Genomic DNA, 22,893 nt, shown 5'->3' with positions numbered 1-22,893 from the left:
AGTAGCAGCTCACCTTAATAACACACACAAAGCTTGAAACCAGACAAATAGTGAAGAGGGTATACCCATTGCTGCATCATTTCACCCATTTCTGTTTTGTTTCTTTTTTGTCTTCCCCATTAAAGGTAGACTTTTCCCAAAGTTTAGAGAAGAAACGCCCTCTGCACATGCGCAACGCTCTACCTGCTCAAGAAGGAACGCCTACGTGTGCGAGAGAGCATGTACGAGCCCAGTTTTCCTCGTGCACAGCTCTGTTTACAAGTTGGAGTTGACATTGGTCATACAAGCTTACCTTCCAAAAGAAGATTTGCACTTTTCCCACTGTGTCAGACTCGCCACCGGTAAATGAAAATCCATTTTCAAAGGACCCGGTGTGCATCGATGGCCTTACTTAAACATATCATCAGAATGATTGACAATTAGGAGGGCCAATAGTTAAGATGATCCACCTGGAAGTTGAAGCCAAAATAACATTGTCCACAATACCTTTAAGATGACTTTACTGGCTATAAAACTTCCTGAAATTGTACCAAACATGCCAAATAATAATAATTGAGTCAACAACTGTTATTAATTTTACATTTACATGCTTCAGATGGGCTTTTGGAATACAAGATTACGTTGTGAGAGCTTCACAATGTCCGTTCGGGACACTTTTAACCCTCAGCCAAAGGTTTAATATGAAAAATTAAAGATTAAATCGGGGCTTTCGCCTTTAATTGGCCATGTAATGTTAGTACATTAATGGAATTCGTCCTCTGCATTTAACCCATCCCTGAGGAGCAGTGGGCAGCCATTTTGCGGCGCCTGGGGAGCAGTTCGGGGTTAAGGGACTTGCTCAACATCCCACAGTGACGGCCCACGTGAGGCTTGAACCGGCAACCCTTAGCGTCCTTAACCACGAGGCCACCATGAAGCTAATGGTCCTAAAATTGTTTTATTAACATTAAAATCACTGTCAAGTTTTGCAAAAAACTCCGTGAGACTTTAGCTGCTCCTACCATTACACAGAGGTGAACGCTGTTTTTATGGGTACTTCTAAATCAGTAATTTCATTTGTACTTAAGTACATTTTAAAATAAGTGAAGTAATTAATTACATTTCACTCATTCAGTCACTGAGTAAATTATTATTTTTTTGTTTTAAAATGATAAATGGACATTGTCAAACTACAAAAAATGAAATGACCAGACAACAATCAAATGCATCACATCATAGTCAATCAATCAGATTAAACGTAATGCACGGCGCCAAAACCGCATTGAATGCCAGTTATTTTACCACTAAAATTATGTTGTTACCTACATGGCATATTTTGTCATGGCACTGTTTTAGAGTTCATAAATGTAGCTATACTTAAAGATCTTTTATTTTTATTTCTAATTGAATTCATTGGTGTTATTTTCTTGAAAAAAGAATTGTACATTTTGACAAACCTTTTATTTTATACAGATGCCTTTGTGGAACAAAAAATATTGCAAGATTTGGTCTCTTCCTTTTTAAGTTTATACATGAGCTGTTTACTGTATGCAAGGGAACCGTGGCAAGATTCATTACCAAAAATAAATGTAGGGGGTGGAGGTAACTAGTAACTTTTACTTTGAGTACCATTTAATTGAGCTACTTTTTACTTGTATTTCAGTATTTTATCTACGACTCACTTACTGTATACTCAAGTACAATTTCAAACAATTAACAGTACTTCTACTTGAGTAGGATATATCCGTACTTTTAACACCTTTGCTGTTACATGTCATCAGGTAAAATGATGACCAGTTCAATTAATAAACCAACAGCTAAACCTGTCTTTGTACCAGAGCCTTTCCACATTTGAATGCAGTCATAGCACAACATGTTTATAAACCCACTGCAGATGAAGCTCTGCAGTCACTTTAAATCACAGGATAACAAACCTTATCACGTAGCTCGAGCTTTTGAACGAGATTATCAGAGGTATTAGACGTATTGGTTTGTTTGTCACACTTTCTAGACAATCAGTCACTCGTTTTCTTGTAAAAAAAAAAATGTGTAAATGCCTGATATTGTCCAAAAAAAATACATGTTAGGCATGTTAGGGGCCCAATTTTTTTTTTGTTTTTTTTAAAGAGAAATATAAGTAAAACGGGTCGGATTGCTTTTTCTTTCACTATTACTTAACTCTAAATGACCTTGTTAAAAATCAACCCAACAGGACAGGCTGGACTTGCTCCTCCTGCAACCAAATGAAACCATTTATGGCATTTATCTCCGTTGTACGTAGTACAAGTAATAAGATGAATTAAGTGTAGGCATAAACTCTGAGACATTTCTAATAATCTGAATATTCAACAAAGCTCCATGTGAATATATTTCCTTTCTTTATTGTGCGACATTTAAATAACATGAAAACAACTGACTAAGAGTCATTGCGGTGACTGTGTTTGCACATGTAGACTTACCCCAGACTGCAAGTCTTTCAGTGTGTGTGTGAGGATGATGTTAAACACGGCGTGAGATCGACTGCTCTCCTCATTCATGTTTGTAGCAGCAACGGTTCGAGATTTGTTTCCTTCAGACATCAGAGACTCGATGTCCTGATGGCACAACATAAAGAAATCACTTCTAAAACCTGCCAAGGATACTTCACCTCATTTTTCTTTGAACTGGACACAAACATTTTAATGGTGGCCAACACTAAACATAATCCAAATATTTTTTCTTGCTATTTGGTAGGGAAGTGGTTAGGCATGTTACTTCAAATACAAATGAACACTGTTTTGTCTTAAGTTTGCAGATTACACTCCTTGTGTGCCTGCATGAGATAGAAAGCTTCCTGCAGGGATTGTGTATTATCCTATTGAATTAATAGTGTTTATGTGACAGCGTATTAGGGCCACATTAAAATAAAAAGAAATCTGAGCAATACGAGATTAAAAAAAACTTAATATTCATTTTATGAGAATTAAGTTGTAAATTTATCAGATTAAAGTTGTAAATTTATCAGATTAAAGTTGTAAATTTATCAGATTAATGTCGTAAATTTATCAGCTTAAAGTCGTAAATGTATCAGCTTGAAGTCGTAATATTTCGTGAATAAAGTTAAAATAAAAATAAAATGACAACTTTATTTCGAATAATTACAAGTTTAATCTTTAAATATGACCTTAATATCATAAAATTACGATTTTATTAAAATATTTTGGGTTTTCATTTATTCAGAAAATGTACTTTGATCTCCTGACATGTTTCGACTGATCGCTTTGATGTGTACTCATCAAAGAGATCAAAGTAAATTTCCTGAAAAAACGACAAAATTATTATCAAGATACAAATTATTATATATTTTTTCTAATGTGGCCCTAATACGCCGTAAGATAATTTGAGTGATTGTGATTTTATTTTCTTTGCTCTGTTTAAGTTTAGATTCTCCCAATATTCTATCAAAATGTGTTGAGTCACTTATGGAACTGTTTCCCAAACTTTATTGCTCCATGTACCCCTTAGCCTTTATTTCCTATCGTAAGTGACACTTAGCTCATGTTTTACATTATTTATTTGTGTCTGTAGGCTTATCTAAACTACTTCCTGTGTCTCGTCCAACATAAACCTTGAATTTAGGCCTTTTTATTCATTTATTACCTCTGCCAAGCACGAAGTGGCGAGAAGCAACATCATGTTTTAGCTTCCGCTTATCTGTCTGTCAGTTAGCAAGATACCTTGAAAAGTTATGAACAGATTTGGATGAAATTTTCAGAAAAAATGATAAATGGGACAAGGAACAAGTGATTACATTTTGGTGATGTTCTGGCAACTAAAAGAAAATATATAGCTATATATATCCCATTCATTTTCCCTTCTTGTTGTGGCCCTCAGATCATGATTTGTAACAAGGTTGCATTATTTTAATAACTATTTTACAATTAATAATTCAAATGCTAAGGTATGTTTTGATGATCAATGAATCTAACAGTGTATATAAAATCAATGGAGGACTACAACATAGGGCAAAAATCACAGAAAGGGTGGAAATGAGCTGCTTGGCAGAGGTCTGCGCTCTCAGAGTGCTTTTCTAGTTTTTGATGTTTTGCTTGTTTTAGAATTTGAACTTCACGTTTTGGTGTATTTTAAAGAGTTGTGCCACAAATTATTATTGATGTTTAAGAAAAAGTCTGTGTGCATGTAAAAAACATATATAAAGTTAAAAAATAAAAATAAAGAATCTGTGTACATCCTGAAAGGTGTTTAATTACCCCAAGGGGAACTAATGACTTGTAGTATGAAGCATTACACTACTGATGGTTATTGCTCTGTAAATACACTGTAGATACATGTCAGGGAGTAGGAGTAGATAGTAAATAGTATTTTTACCTTGTAGCAGGCCACTGCTAGTCGAGAGAGGCCATCCACGTAAGGACCCAAAACTTTGTGCTCCCTCACCCTCAGAGTTTGTCGGCCCCTAAACAGAAATAAAATTCTACTAATTTAACACTGAACAACATTACTGTATGCTCAGGTTTCCTCCATCATAATGATCATTTCTGCTGAGTCACAATGTGCATAGCATGTTTCGGCAGGCAGTCCAGCTTCCATTTAAACAGACTGGCACTCTGACCCTGACTCCAACCTGCGGTAGACCACAGAACCTCATTATTCCCTGATCTGCAGCAAAGCCCATATGGCAGTCAGATGTTCTGTCCTTTACTGTGGTTAGAGGTCGTGCAGTGACTGAGGTCAGAGGTCACACAGTCTGAGGCATCAGACACAGGCTGGTGAGGCTGATTTACTGCTGACCTGCTGGACATAAACTGGCCTTTATAAACCACTGCAGGCTCAACACCACTGACCACAACAGCTAGACCGCCACGCCACAGACTCACTTTCTTTCGTTTACGAGCCTACATGACTTTGCATAAAATAAACTGCCAGTAAACCAGACACAGGCAACTGGCGGCCCGGGGGCCACATGCGGCTCTCGGTCTGATTTTGTGTGGCCCCCAAAACAAAATTGAAATTCATGAAGTTGGAAGTTATATGAAGAAAAACATAAAACACAAAACTCCAGAAAACAACAGCAAAATGCACAATTAGTCAAGAAAATTACAAAAAGCAATAACAAAAAGATAAAAAACAATACAAAAATAATTTATAAAAAACATAAAACGACAACAAAGACACATTAACCAACCACTTATAAAAACAACAATATATACAAAAGAACTACAAAGACACATGGAATTACACAAAATGACAAAAAACATACACAAAATGACAACAAGAACAGGAAAAAAATACAACAAAAACACACAATGACATGAAAAACAAACAAAAAATTGCCATATTAACAAAAAAATCTACAAAATGAAATTAAAAACACACAAAATTTGTGTTTCAAAGCTTGTATTAATGCTCAGATTGATCAATATTCTAAATGCTGACATGAATGTTGATAATGTGGCCCTTGGATCAGACAACCACATTTTTGCATTTAGAATTTGCCCATATTTGCAATAAATCATTCATTGAAAAAAACAACAACAAAAAACATATAGAGTGATTTGTATTGTATTGTATTCTGGCTGTTTCTAAAAACTTCTGAAAAAAAAAACAACAAAAAACATATAGAGTGATTTGTATTGTATTGTATTCTGGCTGTTTCTAAAAACTTCAGTTTACACTTAGAAGAACTTGACACAAGAAATTGCCATAACAAAATGTCTGAGATGCTAACACCAACACTAAAACCAGTACCCATGTCTGATTTGCTGGTGTGTCAGTTTAAGGTCGGCCCAGATCAGATTAAACTAGATTTGCATTGAAAATGAGCCAAACGTTTAAAGGCCCAACCCTTTCAGCTGCTTCTATAGAAAAACGTCCAATTTGCATGACCATCTAATCCACAGCACAACGACGGCAAGGTTTATGTTGAGGTCGTACCCTTTGGGGTCGAGCAGATCTCGGACCTTCTCATTGTAGATCTCCATGAAGGAGACCTCAACAGTGAAGCTCTCCTGTTCCCGCTGCTCTATCTGGGTGCGACTGAACAGTGCACTGCACAGGCGAGGAATCAGACCAGGCTGGTCTCCTGAACCCATCATGGTGTACGACTTCCCCGAACCTGCAAAGGCACACAGAGACACAATCAATCGCACACTATTTTATCTAGAAAACGGGCTCACTCTAAAATACGGGTGTAAGTAAAATGTATTAAAAATGTACTGTATATTTAAAATTTATCTGGCGATATCTCAGGTTATTTCACAGCGTGATTAACAGATCTTTCCAAAAAAACTCAAATACATTTTTTAATCATGTTTTCTTAACAAAAAAAATTGAATTGCACTAACATATGCATAGCACAAAAACTCGCAGTCACTAGGTGTCAGTGAACCACATCACCTTGTTAAACTACCTCACTCCTCAATGCATTTTAGCTTGGACGGTGATTGGACTTTATTATCATAAAACATACTCGGCACTTTTATAAATTACTTACTTGTTTTTCCTTCTTTTTTTGTTGTTGTAGAAGCAAAAGTTTAACTTTTTTGAAAAATGTAATTTGAAAGTTTGATAAACATACCACTTGTTTTTTATATGAATAATTGAATTACAGTTTGTTATCATTTACTTGTTCTCACAAGATTAAAAAAAATTAAATACATTGTATTTCATACCATTTTGTACTTGTAAAGGTGAAATCGTATCGTATTGTGACATGCAAATCGTATAGTCAGATTCATGGCAATGCTAGTCCAAGTATGATCAGTTCATTTTACTCTCCATTCATTCTTGGAGCACAGATTACCATTTACTCATTCTTGCAAGTGGAAAAAAAAAATGAAATATATTCTATTTCATACCATTTTTTACATGTAAAGGGGAAATTTGTAATTATTCATATTGTGATATATCACAATGTATATACTGTAGTATTGGGATATATCACATTGTGACATACAAATCTGGAATTGTATCGTATTGTCAGATTCATGGGAATGCTCACCCCTACTATAAAAAAAATACCTCCCCTGCTGATGCTCTGCTTTAAAACAGCCTCTAGAAAAAGTGGCAAGAGCATGTTCATGCCATGTTCTTTCACATTCAGTCTGACCTGACATGTTTTTTTACATCACACATTATGTGCGACAGAGAAGCTTTCCAGTTTTTCCAGGCATCCTGTCACAACAAATCCATGACGACACTCCTTCCAGAATTATTTCACAGCTGTGAGGCAATTGGCTATAAAAAGCTGGAAACATTTTTAACTGTAGCTTTTTGTGCCTGTGATCAGCAGATGTAGTGCAATAAATCAGACTGTGAAACAATTTTCAGCACAAAAGTTGAAAATGACCAATCAGGATAGACTTCAGGTGACTTTAGGCTTTTTAAGCAAGAAGAAGTGTAATCAAGTGTAGGAATCAAGAGCCAAAGCATGAGTAAAGTGTAACTCTGTGTTTATGTGTGGCTGCCACTCGAACTCATTCACATTTATTCTTTGACTATGTAGCTCCCTTTTTTTTTCTTTTTCTTTGTCTGCACATGCTAGCAAAGGTTAACACTGCAAGAAGTGCAATCTTTTATAGAGAGCAATGCATGTTTGGTTACTGCAATTAAATAAATGAAATTATTTGATTGCATAATTGTGACCATCATCAGCCCTCCCCAAGGAAGGGTAAGAAACACTTTATTATTGGGAGGATATAAAAAGAGAGGGCAGTGTTACACCTGGGTGAGGGGGAAAGGAACAGGGAAGAGGGAGTAGGTAGAAAATGTAAAGGGTGGGGAAAAGTGACTGCTTTAAAGTGAGAGTGAGATGTGATGTTATAGTTGCTTATTGTGTTGCGAAATCCATTCAGCCGCCGCCACCGCGAGAGGGAGGCACACCAACGGCACCCGCTGCACTACAACAGCCCCCAGCCAAAGACGACCGGACCGCAGATAGCAGAACAAACCCGCCAGGCAATCGACAGCAACCTTAATCACTGGAACAACTAGCGCCCCCCCCCCCCAAACAGCATCGTCCCAAAGTGCCACGCAGCTCCGCCACGACCCAAGCACCGACGCCAGCGCCCCCCCCAGCACTCCCACCCCCCACACCGGTCCCCTGGAGGCCCTGCTCATACGCAGCATAATGCTTTAGAACCTAAAAAACCACACTGCGAAAGCAACAAAAAAGAAAATCAGTTAGTGGACCTGAATCCATCTGAGCTTATGTTAAAGTCGCCAAGCAAAAAATTTAGTGTAGCAAAGATAACTATGGGTAAGACTTCGGCCAGTCACTAATTGCAATGACAGCCAAATAATAAAAGTGGCAGATTTATTAGTATTATCATTACTTTTGTAACTTTGAAAAGAAGAGAATATGCAAATTCCGATCACTAATCTTTAAAAAGTCTGACCTGCCGATTCTGATTTTGGCCAATCCCATTTTTTTAATAACTGACATTATACACCTTAAATGTTCCACTGTTATTTTGTTATAAAACATTGAACATTATCCATGAAACAATAAAAACCTGTTGTTTTAACTGCACATGAGGTAGTTATCTCTAATATAATTGATAAAATTAGAGCATTGCTGCCCAAAATACTAAATTATATAATTTCCTTTAATCTTTCATTTTTCACTTTTTAAAAGCAAACAGGTTAAACTGCAGACCTGTTTGGAGCTCTTTGCTTATAGCAGTATTTTGGTTTTACAAATAAAGAAAATCACAAGGATTGAGGTAGATGATAAAATCATAATCTACAGGACAAACTAAATTTTAAACCACCAATAAAGTGTCCTGAGTTTTAAGTTTCCTTGTTGTGCAAAAAGAAAAAATGTCCAAATGCAGCAGCTTTGTGGATAATTAAGTATAAAAATACCAATCTAAAAATAACTTGCAACAGTTTACAGGATAAATGCGCCTGAAGTGCAGCATGTGTATCATAAACAGGTAATGATTTAACATGGCACAGGTATAACAATGGCTTGGATTCATACAGCACTTTTTTCAAAGAGACTCAAAGCGCTCTCACATAAACCATTATTCATTCACAACAGTCACTCACATCAGTCATACTAGTGGTGGTAAGCTACAATGTAGCCACAGCTGCCCTGGGGAATACTGACAGAAGTGTGGCTGCCTTTTTGCGCCTACGGCCCATCTGACCACCACCAACATTCATACGAGTCAATGTGGGTAAAGTGCCATGCCCAAGGACACAACCACAATGACTTGGATAGAGCAGGATTCGAACCCCCAACCCTTCAGTTATTGGAAGACCCACTAGGAGAGTGGTAAGTTGTTCTCACAGACTTATTACAGTCACTTGGCTCTTTTCTCTTGCTAGCTTTAGCATTAGCTTGATTGCTAGCTTTAAATGATACATATTCAGCTATATGGTGGTATCTTAAAGGGTGAATGAGGAACAGCTTTGTTCGTAGTTCCACCACAACTTATTTCCTCGTTACACAAATTACAAATAGCGATTCTTTGCTCTCTTTTTTCGTGTAACACTGTCTAACTGTCCACATGCTAGGTTGACCGCGCTCCAGGTGACTGTTGTTGTTATTTATTGTGTTGAGGATCGGTAAATCCTCAATTAAAAGTAGGTTTTGCACCAATCTGATTGGCTATATCGGATCCGCCGATGTGGAATTTTATGCAATTACTGTGATTGGCTGTAATGTCTTAATTTGCTGATCCGAACAATGACGTCATTGTTGTGATGAAACTTTTTGTAGATGCTCCCATTGCATTGTTTTAAAGTCTCATTTACACCAAAAACATTCCACACCACCAATATGTTTGCTCTACGTGACACTGCTCTTTAGTATTTCACTTGCATCTGTCGATCGGAGCGGAGCGCTGGGTCCAGTCTGGGTCTACCGGCTCTGAAAGCAGTCAGCATCTGCTGTTAGCGTCTCTGAGTGCACGCACATATGCGCCCGTGTGTGTCGGAGCTAGTTTAGTTTATTCAACCAGTGCAGCCGTGGGGTGAAGGAGAGTCTGATTAAAGACAGCAGAGCGACACGCTCTCATATACTTTCTCTTTAATATCGGACATTTCTGTCCGTTTCAGCAGGTTGGTGAACACAGATGTGTGTGTGCGCGTGCGGCCGCCACCTCCGCTATGCACCTGTCAAGAGGGAAATCACCTACTCCTCCACTCCCTCACAGTCACAAGGATGCGTCTATAAATGCCGAAACATGGAATCGTTTGATTTGACGTAAATTGGTACCAGGTAGTAAAAAAAAGTACAAGTACTAAATTGGGCACCCCTCCCTCCTCATATGATCGGATCGGGATCGTTTTTTTTTTTTTAATCTCACTGACAGAAAAATTCTGATCGTTCAAATAATAACCTGATAAACAGTTTCTCCTGCAATAATTGCGTAATCGAAAATCACATCATTCTCTAATATGTATGGACCCGACATGCACATTTATGACGTTTTGTAGTATGTTACCAGTTTGTCCATAGGCAAAGATACAGGCATTGTAGCCCTGGAAGGCGTTGTGAAGAAGACTTTCCCCAAGGCACTGGAACACGACCTCCTGACCTGGAGTGAAAGGAAGTCACGTGTCTCTCTTATTTGTAGAGTGAAATGTTTATTAAAATCCACAAATGATCGTTCACAAACCTGCAAAGTTTTCCTTATCCGTTTCATCCATTGACCAGAAACAATAATCGTAGGCAAAGACCTGATAGAACACAGAGGGAAACAACTGCACACAATGCACTACAAAGCTTTTACATTTTTCAAAAATGATCATTTCTAAAATAAGATTTTAATCAGCAACAACCTATGATCATTATTATTTCTTATTCAAATAGAAAATGTAGCATAAACATGATAAATGCAGGGAACATACAGTGTATCACTAGTTAAAATGACATGGCATTTAATAGCTAATAAGAAGATAACACTGGCAATATCGATAGCTTTAAAAGATTAAAAATTTCATAAACACAGTAGAGTTTGGAAGGCAAAGACATTAGCAAATTAATCAAGTAGGGATGGGCAATAAATCAAGATTTAAGATATACTGAGTTTTCTATTTTGGTGATAAAGAAAATTACAATATTGCTTATATCAATATATTTTTATTTTATAGCTTATTTTGTATAAAAATCCTTGTTTCAGGAGTCGATGCTTTCCCTACTCATAACAGCATGAAAAGCACAGTTACATTGATTACTGAGTGTGTCCTAACCCAGACAAAAACAGGCCACAATAAAAAAAAAAACTCACTCACACATGCTGTCCCTCATAGGAGAAAAAGCCAAAAGTGGCACATATTGTGCAGCTATTTGTTAATAAATGTGCCAGTGTGGCATTTTGTATGAGCAAATTTAACCAAGAATTGTCTTTGTGGTCAGACCTTATTTGAATTAAAAATATTGAGATGTGAGTTTTCATATCATATCATTCAGCACTAGAATCAAATCTCCTTTGCTTACAATAGTTAAAAACAAAACAAAAAACAAAACTTAAAAATCAACATTGTTGCTTGTGCAAATGACAACAGCATCTTTGTTTGAATAAAAGTGATTCATACTCTGGATTTACTTCAGTCCTGAAAGGGAGGGGGGGAGAGAGAGAGAGAGAGAGAGAAAGTGTGTGTGTGTGTGTGTGGTGTTACCTTGGATTGATTCCTGATGACGGTACGAGGGAAAATGTTCACAGGAGCATGAGGAAAGAGACAAATAAAGAACAGATCAGAGCATGTGAGTGTTGCTGGGAGTGAACTTGTTCTCAAATAGACCCAACACAAATATGAAGGGAGGATTTCAGTCGTATAACGCCAATGGCTTCAGGCGCGTCCTGGCTTTAACCAGCTGCTTTAAGGCTTAACTGACCGATGATCACTGTGTGTGTGTGTGTGTGTGTGTGGGTTTGTTTTTGCAACAGTACACACGTGTACACATACATGCAATTGGCTCTGTGTGAATGAATTGATATTTGCGTCAATAGTGTGTGTGTGCTTGTACAATTTAGGCATGTCTATGTCTTTTTTTGCATCAGTATTTGCATCTGCTTTGTTTTACAGTGTGCCTGCATCTGTTTGCACACACTCTCTACTCAATATGTGCCTTAATGCTAGGGCTGCTCAATTAATCAAAATTTGATTACGAGTTTGATTATTACATCCAACGATTACAAAAATAACAATGGGGAAAAAGAAAAAAAAAAAAAAAATTTATATGTTTTATTTGCTAAATAAAACAAACCCACACTTTTGGACATCTATAAATCATAAAGCTTGGCACACACATGTTATTAATACTAACTGAGTTGTTTAATCCATACACATGCAAGCTCCTCCCCTCCACCCCGCCCCTCTCAAAGCTAAAGCTAGCCAGTAAGCCAACACGAGGAAAGATGTTGAAACATGGCAGGAGAAATGCACCAAAAACACTTGGTAAACAAATGGCAAGTCAAACTCTCTTCTATGGGAACACTTTGGTTTTGATGATGAAGACCTGGAGCAAAGACACATCACGTGCAAGAAGTGTTTTGTGCAAAAGTGAACATACTTGATTTTGGTGTTTGAAGTATTTTATTTATGTTTGAAGATAATATTTTAGGATGTACAAAAAATAAATAACTTTTTGGTTGACAAATAATGGTTATTTCAATTATGACTAAAATAATCGTGATTATCATTTTTTCTATAATCGAGCAGCCCTACTCAGTGCATGTCTGGTTCTGAAGCTGGCAGATGGTCGATGATGGCTTTGAAAAGGTGACGCAAAAAAGCAAGAAGACATGGGGAAAAGCTACAAACGTTAAATCTACAGGAATGGCAAATAAATGCCACTGTATTGTGGTGGAATGACTATTTAGAGTTGCTAGGGATATTTTGTTTCATCAAATAAAGACAAAGGTTCACACTGCCGATCAAGTCTGAATTTTTTCCCCATATGTGATGTGTATCTGATTTTTTCATGTCTATTTAACTATGTAAACAGAACAATTAAGATTTTTTCAAATCCGACCGAGGCCATTTTCATATGTGGATATAAATCTGATATTTCCTAATATGATGTAATTGTATGCAATTTATACGTCTTCAAAATGTGATAGTGTCGCAATTCTCCATCGTGGTGAAAAAGTAGAAAAGTAGAGAGAGTGAGTTGTTAAAGTTAATAAATACTTTATATTATACATATTATCAGTGCCACAAAATACCTCATCACCTCTTTTGCGCTTGAGGGTCACTTCAGGGTTGCATTCCTTTCATACTGATAGATAGAAGAATCTATTGTGTAATATGAACACATACACAAAAATATCTGAATGGAGCATTAAAGGTCCATATCATGCTATTTTTCACCCAACGCCATTTGTTCTAAGAACCCCTAAAACATAGTGTTTGAGGTTTATTTTCCCAAACTCGCCTGTTTTCCAGAGTTTTAGCCTCTGAAAAGTCACTTTCTGAGCAACTCGACACAAACAGGCTGATAGCGGCCTACTCATGCATATTCATGAGTGGGCGTGTCTATAGACAAGACACTGACTTCCTCCTCCCCGCACGGTGAAATAGAGTCAGAGGACGGCCCGTCCTCCACCCACCCACTCCGTAGCGGAGCTCATGCTGCTTTATAAACACGAGACAGTGTGTGGGGGCGGGGCATTTGCTGGTATATACATAGACTGTAAAAAATACATACATAGCACTGCGTGAAGGATGCTGAAATGCTCATCATCTGCCATCGTCTTGCTCCAACTTTCAGTGAAAACACCAGAAATGTGTTGGGAAATCACTAGTTTTGTGTTCAACACCACACTATCCGAGACCAAGACTTGCCCGAGACCAGAATGCATCAAGACAAGACCCAGACCGAGACAACCTGAGACCGAGTCAAGACCAAGACCGAGACAAGCCGAGGCCGAGACCAAGACCAAGACCATAAATATATTTTTTTTAAATTTAAAAAAATATATAAATAAATAAATTTATGACAAGGTTCGACAGTTAAATAACATTCTCTCTTTAATTTTAGTTTCTTTTAAATACATTTGACGGAGAAAAAAGGTGCCTGCAAAAAATTTACTAAAATATTAAAACTACTACTGCTACTGATAAATTCACAATTATTGTACATGTTTGAAAACAAGATTTTTATGTCAGCTGAATGTACAGCAAGTGTTTAAAAGCATTTCTACCAAGAAATAACATGGTGAAACTAAATAAAACAAACTCAAACCCTGGAACAGTCATGTGACAAATCAATCAACAGTTCTTGTTGAGAAAGATTATTATTATTCTGGATACAGTGGAAACAGAGACTATAAAAAATAGTTATATTGTGAACCTATTTATATTGTAAGGGAAGATATTATATACAAATGTGTAATTGGAGTCTAAAGCCACAAAAAACACCACTTTAAAAAGAAAATAGACTGATATAAGACCTCTTTACAGTTATTTGAGTCATTCTGCGCTTGCACGACTTGCGGCGATGACGCGCTGGTGACGACATAATCCAAGATGGCGGCGGCCCGGACTACAGCCGACACTATGTAATAAGAGCCTTAAATGACATGGATATAATGAAAAGAGTGGATGGACAAAGGCATAAACATGCAGACTTTCACACGGACACACACGTACTTATTAAACACACACGGACCTCGGTAATCGGAACAGGCTTTACCGGATGGCTAGCACTAGGACGCAGAGGCGGAGTAATCACAGGCTGTAATATCACCAGTTTATTATTTTACCAGTTGTTAGAGCTACTATCTTTACCAGGGAGATAATATTTATTCATGGTGAGTGTTTTCTGGAGTTTTACACACTAGAGTTTACAGAGAATGGACCAAATAAAACAAAATATCTGTTGTGTGGCATCTAGGCATATATCTATAGGTATTTATTTTTTTCACACACACACGAATGAATAAAGGATTGTTTTATCCAGTTCTTCTCCCTGTTATTATCACATTATAAAAAAGTTTAAAAATAGCAGGAATTAGTGCTGGTCTTGAAAGGTCTTGAGGGAAAATCCCGAGTCCAAGACAAGACCGAGTCAAAATGCTTCCGGGTTCGAGACGAGACTGAGACCTTTAAAATTTGGTCTCGACTACTACAACACTAGAAATCACTTTAGCAGAGTGTTTGTAGCAAACACAAAAAAATCATGGTAAGAATAAAGTAAAAACACTTCTGTCTACAGGACTTCTCATCCCACAATGCAATGCATGAAAGTTTTCTAAAAGTTTCAATAAGAGTGTTTACAGTAAAGATCAAAACAAACTTTTCGAAAAGCAATTTCAACCATTTACATCTTTTTTAAGCAAATTATTTTTAACTTATTGATCTATGAGGCCTACAAACTATGGCTATGTTCGAAATGGCAAACTCTGCTCTACACACTACAAACTCAATGTGTATATACTGTACTATATACCATTAGTATGATTAGGATCATGGCAGTAGATGAGCTTTCCCACTGAAGTATACTTCGATGTTTCCCAAGATGCATTTGGAACCTCCAACGACAAAAAACATGAAGCACGCTGAGGATAAATATCTCAGTTAAGTCTCTACCTTTGACAGTTCTGAAAGCATTTTAAGTGAGAAAGTGATCAAGTAAAATATCAACATGTGCACATTCGATTCATAAAACTGGCGGAAAACACATTTCATTCTGACATTCTGGAGATTTTCGTAAGTTAACATCAAGTTAACTTAAAAAACAGGAGCCATAAAGGGGTGTTTAATTTTTAGCCTGAAGCTATTTCCAGGACGATTTTATATTCCGCTCACAATACATCATGGGGCGGTTGAGAATAGTGTGCTCACCGTGCATACTTAGGAAATGTCCGGACTCCCGATATAGAATACATCCCGGTATTTCTCACATACTAAATCTCTTCATACTATCTAATGTGAAAGCACTAAATACTCATTTTGACGTCAGACGTAGTATGAGTAATACGTTAGCATGACATTTCGAACACAGCCTATGTCTTCATCTGATAAAAGAAATCATCATTAAATCTTGGCCTTGTAACAAAAACGTTGCCTTTTAAATACAATCTGCAAACAGATGTTAAAAAATGAAGAAAAAAAAAGAAACAAGGTATTTTCTAATGTTCTACTAAATGTACTTAGGAAGTGATGTTTAAGTGATCCAAGCCACACACAAATCACACCTAAAAGTAATGCGTCATCCACAGATTCATTGTGATAATATTAGTTTTGTAAAACAGATCTCTCAACACATCCAACATGGTAAAGACCTACAATCTACTCCTTCACTGGCAATACCTTTATCACTCGGTAGAGCAGAATTTTTTCCCTGCAAAATCATGATAAAGCATTGGTGCTTTCCAATCTGCTTCTGATCCATTGCTGAATGCAAACGGATCCGCTTATGAAATCATCATACTTGGAGATACTTTGTTTACATAATAACTGTGACAAACATAATACTGTATTTATCAACATTATCAACTATTAGATGGTGAATAAGATCTGAAATAAATGAACACCAGAACACACCCAACTCAGAAATGCACACAGACACACCCTAAATGACCAATAAAAACAGGAAGAACTGCCAAAGAAAAACTTCAGTTTATTAATAGACCACTAATATTTTTTCCAACAGCAGCAACCTGTCACACATGTAGACACACCAAAGGGTCAGTGATTGAGAGGATGCCATCATACTAATTAGCTATATGCCCTGTAATATAATCTAACTGGTGTTGAAAAGAAGCTTGGTCACACTGGCTGCCTAAAAAATACATTAAGTATACACATTAATGGAAAAAAGGTAAACATTACTTGACTTCAGCCAGTCAGAGAGCGATAATTAAAACTTTTGTTTCCCAAAATATAGTTTACCTCTTTCATTCTCTTTAATGGAATAAACTGTGTAATCTAGATAAACAGTTTTCCTTCTCCTCTAAATCTGTGATCAGCTGATCCGAAACAAGCTGACACTTTATTTAGTTTGTTGCTAACTGGTTAAAACATGCAAGTTTTAAATTATCCAAGTTACCTTAATATTGAATAAATGGGTGCTTTCAATTTCAATTCAATTCAACTTTATTTATATAGCGCAAATTACAACAAAGTCATCTCAAAGCGCTTAACAAAAAAACAGAGTCCATAGTAAGAAAGAAAGAACCCAACAAGATCCACATGAACAAGCATTTAGCGACAGTGGGAAAAAAAAAACTCCCTCTTTTTTATAGGAAGAAATTTCCAGCGGAACCAGGTTCAGAGGTGGCAGCCATCTGCTTTGACTGGTTGGGGTTAGTGGACAGAAGGACAAACAGAACAGGATAGAAGGATAGACCATCCGAGTGTTCCAGACTAGTGGAGCCATTTCAGAAAGGAAAAAAATATTTTCATTTAAAAAGATGTACACATCCTCTTTTGAATAGTAAATAATTCTAATAAAAAATTAAGAATCGACCAATTATCGATACGACCAATAATATCGACCAAAATTCAGCATTTTTGGAATAATCGGTATTGTTCGTTTTTTCCACGATAGCCAATTATATATTATATAAAAATTCAGGGAGCCATTTTATTTATATGTTTCAGTGAACTTTAAGAAATCCACACACTTTCTGTTTTATATATCGGTAATAAAAAATTTTAATATATGAAAAAAAAATAATAGATCAGTGTACAAAAACAAACAAGTATACTGTATTCAGTCTAATTCTAGGTGTGTCATTATACATTTTGACACCAGAGTTTTTTTTTTAATTTTTACAGCAAATTAATATCAGTTCTACAAAATTATTATGTCCAGACATTTTATTGTTATTCTTTTCCATGTGTTTGTTTAGGTAAATTCTGTTGTTATAAACAGGCAACTACAAAACCCTTCCACAGGCCTTCAGGAATAGGAACAATCAAAGGACGTGTGTATTATTCTACAATTAAAAAATGTTGTTGCTGGCCTAAAGTTTCAGGTTCTTGTTTGATTTTTTTTCTTACAATATTCTGATGACAACTGTAAGTTCAGAAGTAATCCGTTCCCTTTTTTATGGGAAGGGAGAAGTTTGATTCCCGCATTATTAGGCACATGTTTTTTCATTATTTCTGATTTATTGGGTTTTAATTAATTGGACGCATGGCTGGATAAAGTCATAGACTAAACTAATTGAGGCCCACTGGATGAAAATATAAACAATGATGATTCAAAAAACCTGAACTCATAATGACAAACATTTTCTATAGATTCTAATAAGACTTGCAAATCAAACAAAAGTTTTTCTCTGTCATTTTCTAATCTTTCTGATTTGGCCCCGGGACCTTTTTCTATCAACACAGCGCTGGTGCCACTGTATGTTAGGGTAGCTGTCAGTCAAACAAACGTGTGAAGTCTGAAAATAAAGACAACAAAGCCAATAAAGTCAACACAGCTGGTGCTTTTACCATATATTACCAACAAACAGTCTTAGAGTCTATTATTAATAATTTATCATTTATCTTTTGTTTATCTTCTACCTAAATCCCCAAAAACACCAGTAACAAACCAGATGCACTTTTAATTGTCTCCTGTCATGCCATTTTTCATGAAATACTTCCAAACAATCCCTCATACAAGTTCTGTGAGGACCATATTACAAGAAGAAGCCACACCTGATTGTTTTTACAGCACTATAGTCTTCATAAACCACCAGAAACAAAGTTTTAACCCGCGGCAACATTTTGTAATACCCGAAATGCCAATGACATTTCACTGATATACAGTGGTACTATCCAAGATCTAATTCATACCATTAGATGTTCAGTTTAGCACTTTAGAAGAGCCAACAGAGTTTTTCCACAGCTAACGGTTGACTAAATAGTGTACACGCCATTCATAAATACAGAAAATGAAGCAAAGGTAAAAAGATTACTATTGAGTTTCTAATCAACAAATGCAGACAGATTTTAAAGGTTTATCCAATACCCAGATGTGATGGTCTTATGTTCCGACAGCTTCAGGGCATCTCCCATGCGCTCAGTCTCCCTGAGGCCTCATTTTTACTGTAGGGGTCTGACCCGTGTGGCAGGTTTTGACATACGTAGCGATGACAGCTGTCAGAGGCTTCATGTATAATACTCAAATGCTCATTAACCAAGCAAGGGGCCGGCCAATGAGAGTGTAGAATGAGCTGGTCAGGAGAGTTATGAACCCACCTCTCTTAGTCCAAAAAGATTATTAGTCCTTCCTCTCATCGGCCTGCTTCTCAGACGCGATTTGCCGTCATTTAAAAAAATAACTTAATGCATGGGTGCCTCCCCCGCCTCTCTCCTTTGGGCTGGCTGTCTGACCATTGCCGTGTTCTTTTTATCTCCCTCTTCTCTCAATTGCTCTCCATGATTGAACCATCCACAGCTGTGTAAGAGGAATAAGGAGCGAAGGATGGAAAGAAGGCTGAAGGTAGCCAGGGGGTTAAAGGAGGAAAGAGACGGAGACTGGAATTTTAAGCTGAGGCACAAAGGGAGTCACACAGTACATACTGATGGCACAACACAACAGGATATGGAAAGAGCTAATGGATGAGTGGAGCACGCTGACAGTTATGCTGCAGGACATTAGGCCCATACATACAGTGAAAGTAAATTTATGGAAGAAAGCCTGCTCATACCGTGCTTCTCAACACGCTACATAATGTGGCTCGCACATGGTCAGAGATTGTTAAAAAGACACTTAATGTCAGCATCAACATTGGCCAATAGTATTTATTTTGTGCTGAAGTAAGCAATAACCAACACGTGTTGAAGATACTTGAGAATACAAGGAAATAAAACCATTCCCTTCAAAAGCCTCTACACCCACATGAAGTCATTTCCAGTGCTATTAACTTTATTAAGTTTTATTAACCCGTGATCTCAGGACACTTTTCATGTTATCTGGTTTTACTATGGAGTGGTTTTGTTATTTTTAAGAACTGAAAGTTTTAGTGAAGGAATTAGGATTCAAGGTTTTTATTAGGAATGCAATCAAAATGAAAATTCTTGGCGGAAACGGAAAATTGGAAGACCAAGGCCGAAAATCGAAAGAAATTATTATGTCAGTTATTAGTCCCATTGCATTTATGGCTATGAATGTGTCTAACCTCACTAAAATTAAAGCATTGCAATTGTATGAATTAATATCAATGCTTCAAAGAATAAATCAATTGAAAATATATATTTTTCAGATGTTCCAACAATGCACAATTTAAAAAATGTAAGGTAAACTTGACCGCACTTATGTATAGATTGAACAATATTGTACAAGCCTATAAGTGACTGGGCTGCATAAGAGAATCAAATTAAATATTTACTCTAATTAAAGCTCAAAGTGCATTTAAGTTCTTGGTGAAGAGCAGCGTTCCTGCTTTATCACAGTCAGTCTGTTCCTGACAGTCTCACTTTCAACTCTGATCTCCATCTCCTGCGCTGTGTGCAACTCTATCTCCAAGCATGTTTCCTCATCCATCATGGTGTGGATTATTTATTGTGCGAGCTGCTTACTCTCACATTCAGTCCAGTACACATCAAGTAATGATCTTTACAACGTGGATCAAGTACAGTCGCAATAAAGTGCAGAGGATCTCGGTGAAACGTTTGCTGACAGACTCTAAAGCCGAATTTATGCTGCTGAGGTGTAGTTTGGATTTTTTGGAGCCACACGTCAGGCTTTGGTGAAGTAGCAGAGCGCTACACGTAGCTACAGTGCCAACATGACACAGAAACATAAATCACACTTAAGAGTGAACTTGTTGTTTTCACTCTGTGGTCCATCTCAACCTTTTTTTTCGTCAACATCTGATCACTAAAGCGTCTTTGCTTTAGTGATCATATGTTGACGAAAAAAAATGGAAAACACCTGAATATTACTGCAGAACTGTAAGACAAATTATGCCGTTGGGGTGGAATGTTGGGGAATCTAATTTATTTAAGTTGTTATTAGGAACAAATAATACAACATTTATCTTCCCTCTGTTCCTTTTTGTTCATGTATGGAAAACTTAATTTCCCCATAGGGATGAATACACATGAATAAACATAAATACGACTGCTCCGGACACAATGGCTAATATACAGACGTGCTGCTCACAGCACGTCATCACAACATCCTGTTTCTGCCGTGTTATTTCAGTGAAAAAAGGGTTTCAGTCAAAGGTGAAAATGGACTTTACGGCCATTTCCAACCTAAACATTTTCGGTGGTTGAATTTTCGGTGCATTACTGGTTTTTATTCTCATTTTCTATGTGAGAACGTAAGAAAAACAAAAAGTGATTCAGAGCCAGCTTTGATTAATACATAAATAAATAATAAAAGGAAAGTATAAATAAGTATAATACAAAATGGGGTAGAAGACACACAGGACAATGAAGATGTGTAACAGCATCGGGACACAGGCTTAGTGTTCGTCAATCTCACTGCTTCTAGGAAGAAGCCTGGAGCTTTGTTGTTTTGGCTTTGAAGCTGCAAAGTCTTTTTTTCTAAGGGCAGAAGGGTGAACAGTCCATGTGCAGGGAAGGTGGGGTCACCCATGGTGTAGGTCTGTGCTTGGCAGGCTCCAATGGGTGATCAGTATTCCCGTCAACAGCCGAGTAGTTCTCGTACCACGAGGTGATGGAGGAGATCAGTGTGAAGAGGAGTCTATGGGCCTTATAGACCCATGGACGTTATCAATTGTATTAATTTCCCCACAGCTCTGTACAGCACTTTGTGATTTTATCTGCGAAAAGTGCTTTATGAATAAATTACTTATTTACTAGACCGCACTGACCGTTGTTAGTCTGAACCCCCAGATACTTCATGCTGTGGACCATCTCCACAGCTTCTGCCCTGATGTATAGGGGGGAGGGGGACGTGATGGTCTCCCCTTCTGAAGTCCACAACCATCTCCTTTGTTTTCCACACATTGGGGTAGAGTTGGTTGTCCCTGTACCAGTTCACCAGCTCCTCCACTTCCCGTCTGTAGGCTGACTCATCGCTATGGGACATCCCTCCCACTACCACCTTGTCGTCTGCAAACGTTGCATTAAGATTGCCCGGCTGTTTAGCGGAACAATCTAATGTGAACAGAAGGCTGGGGATGCAGCCCTGGTGGAAACCAGTGTTGAGAAGGAGACGTGTATCCTCACAGTCTGTGGTTTGTGTGTCAGTAGGTCCAGTACCCAGTTACACATGGAAGCTGGCAGTCTAAGACGCACCAGTTTGCGGACTGAAGTCTGCAACATGATATGATTGAAGACAGAGCTAAAGCAGCCTGATACACAATGACTAAATAATAAATGGGTTGACAGAGAACCAATAGGACTGTTAACCACAGTTATAAATACTTTAGGGACACAAGCAATGTTGTGTCATAACTAAGAACAAAGACACAAATGAAAAATCAACTGTCCAAATCGAGGAAGCAGCATGCTCACTGTTAATTCTTAGTGAAAATTAATAATCTTTTTGAAGGCGGTTTGAGCCAAAAACTGCTAAAGATAGCAGTGTGGAACATTCAACAGCAGGTGAGCAGGAACTACAAAACATGATGTGTGGTGTCTGATGCAATAATCTAATGGGAAGGCAATAAAACAAAGCGTCAAGCAGATTCAGATTCAGTTTTTTTTCTTTTCACAAAATCCATTTTTGATTTTTGCAGGTGGTGCAAAAGTTGCAAATATATCTGATTTTAAAAGTAGTAACCTACATGACTTTACTTTTTTAATGAAATAATTTCTGATATGTGCTGATTAGATTTACACTGAGCTAATTTGAGAATCTGAGGCATTCTGTGGCATTCAAATATAATAAAGAAGGAATAATCATGTGGTAGAAACATTTTGATAACTGCTCTCTATTATCAGGCTACGAAGGAAAACAGTAATTCTAGCCTTCGTGTCTTCATTCCTGCTCAGAAAAAATATATGTGTCAAAGGGAAGTGTTTAAAGCAGGGATGATT

At 37.3% G+C, this 22,893-nt stretch overlaps 1 protein-coding gene across 2 annotated transcripts in view; it reads right to left on the bottom strand.

Moving 5' to 3' along the window:
• Positions 1 to 22,893, bottom strand: part of kif13ba (kinesin family member 13Ba) — a 90,475-nt gene that overhangs the window by 41,044 nt on the left and 26,538 nt on the right. For both annotated transcript variants that reach the window (XM_028443102.1, XM_028443103.1), the window contains exons 3-8: positions 11,611 to 11,623; positions 10,608 to 10,668; positions 10,434 to 10,526; positions 5,914 to 6,094; positions 4,348 to 4,435; positions 2,439 to 2,573 (exon numbers count right to left, since the gene is read on the bottom strand). In XM_028443102.1, the coding sequence (XP_028298903.1) occupies positions 2,439 to 2,573; positions 4,348 to 4,435; positions 5,914 to 6,094; positions 10,434 to 10,526; positions 10,608 to 10,668; positions 11,611 to 11,623 (571 nt within the window). The remainder of the gene's footprint in view (positions 1 to 2,438; positions 2,574 to 4,347; positions 4,436 to 5,913; positions 6,095 to 10,433; positions 10,527 to 10,607; positions 10,669 to 11,610; positions 11,624 to 22,893) is intronic.

This window comes from Gouania willdenowi, chromosome 3 (genome assembly GCF_900634775.1).
Source record: "Gouania willdenowi chromosome 3, fGouWil2.1, whole genome shotgun sequence".
Lineage (NCBI taxonomy): Eukaryota > Metazoa > Chordata > Actinopteri > Blenniiformes > Gobiesocidae > Gouania > Gouania willdenowi.
Note: the sequence above shows the minus strand (reverse complement) of the source record. Positions and strands in the feature narration are given on the sequence as shown.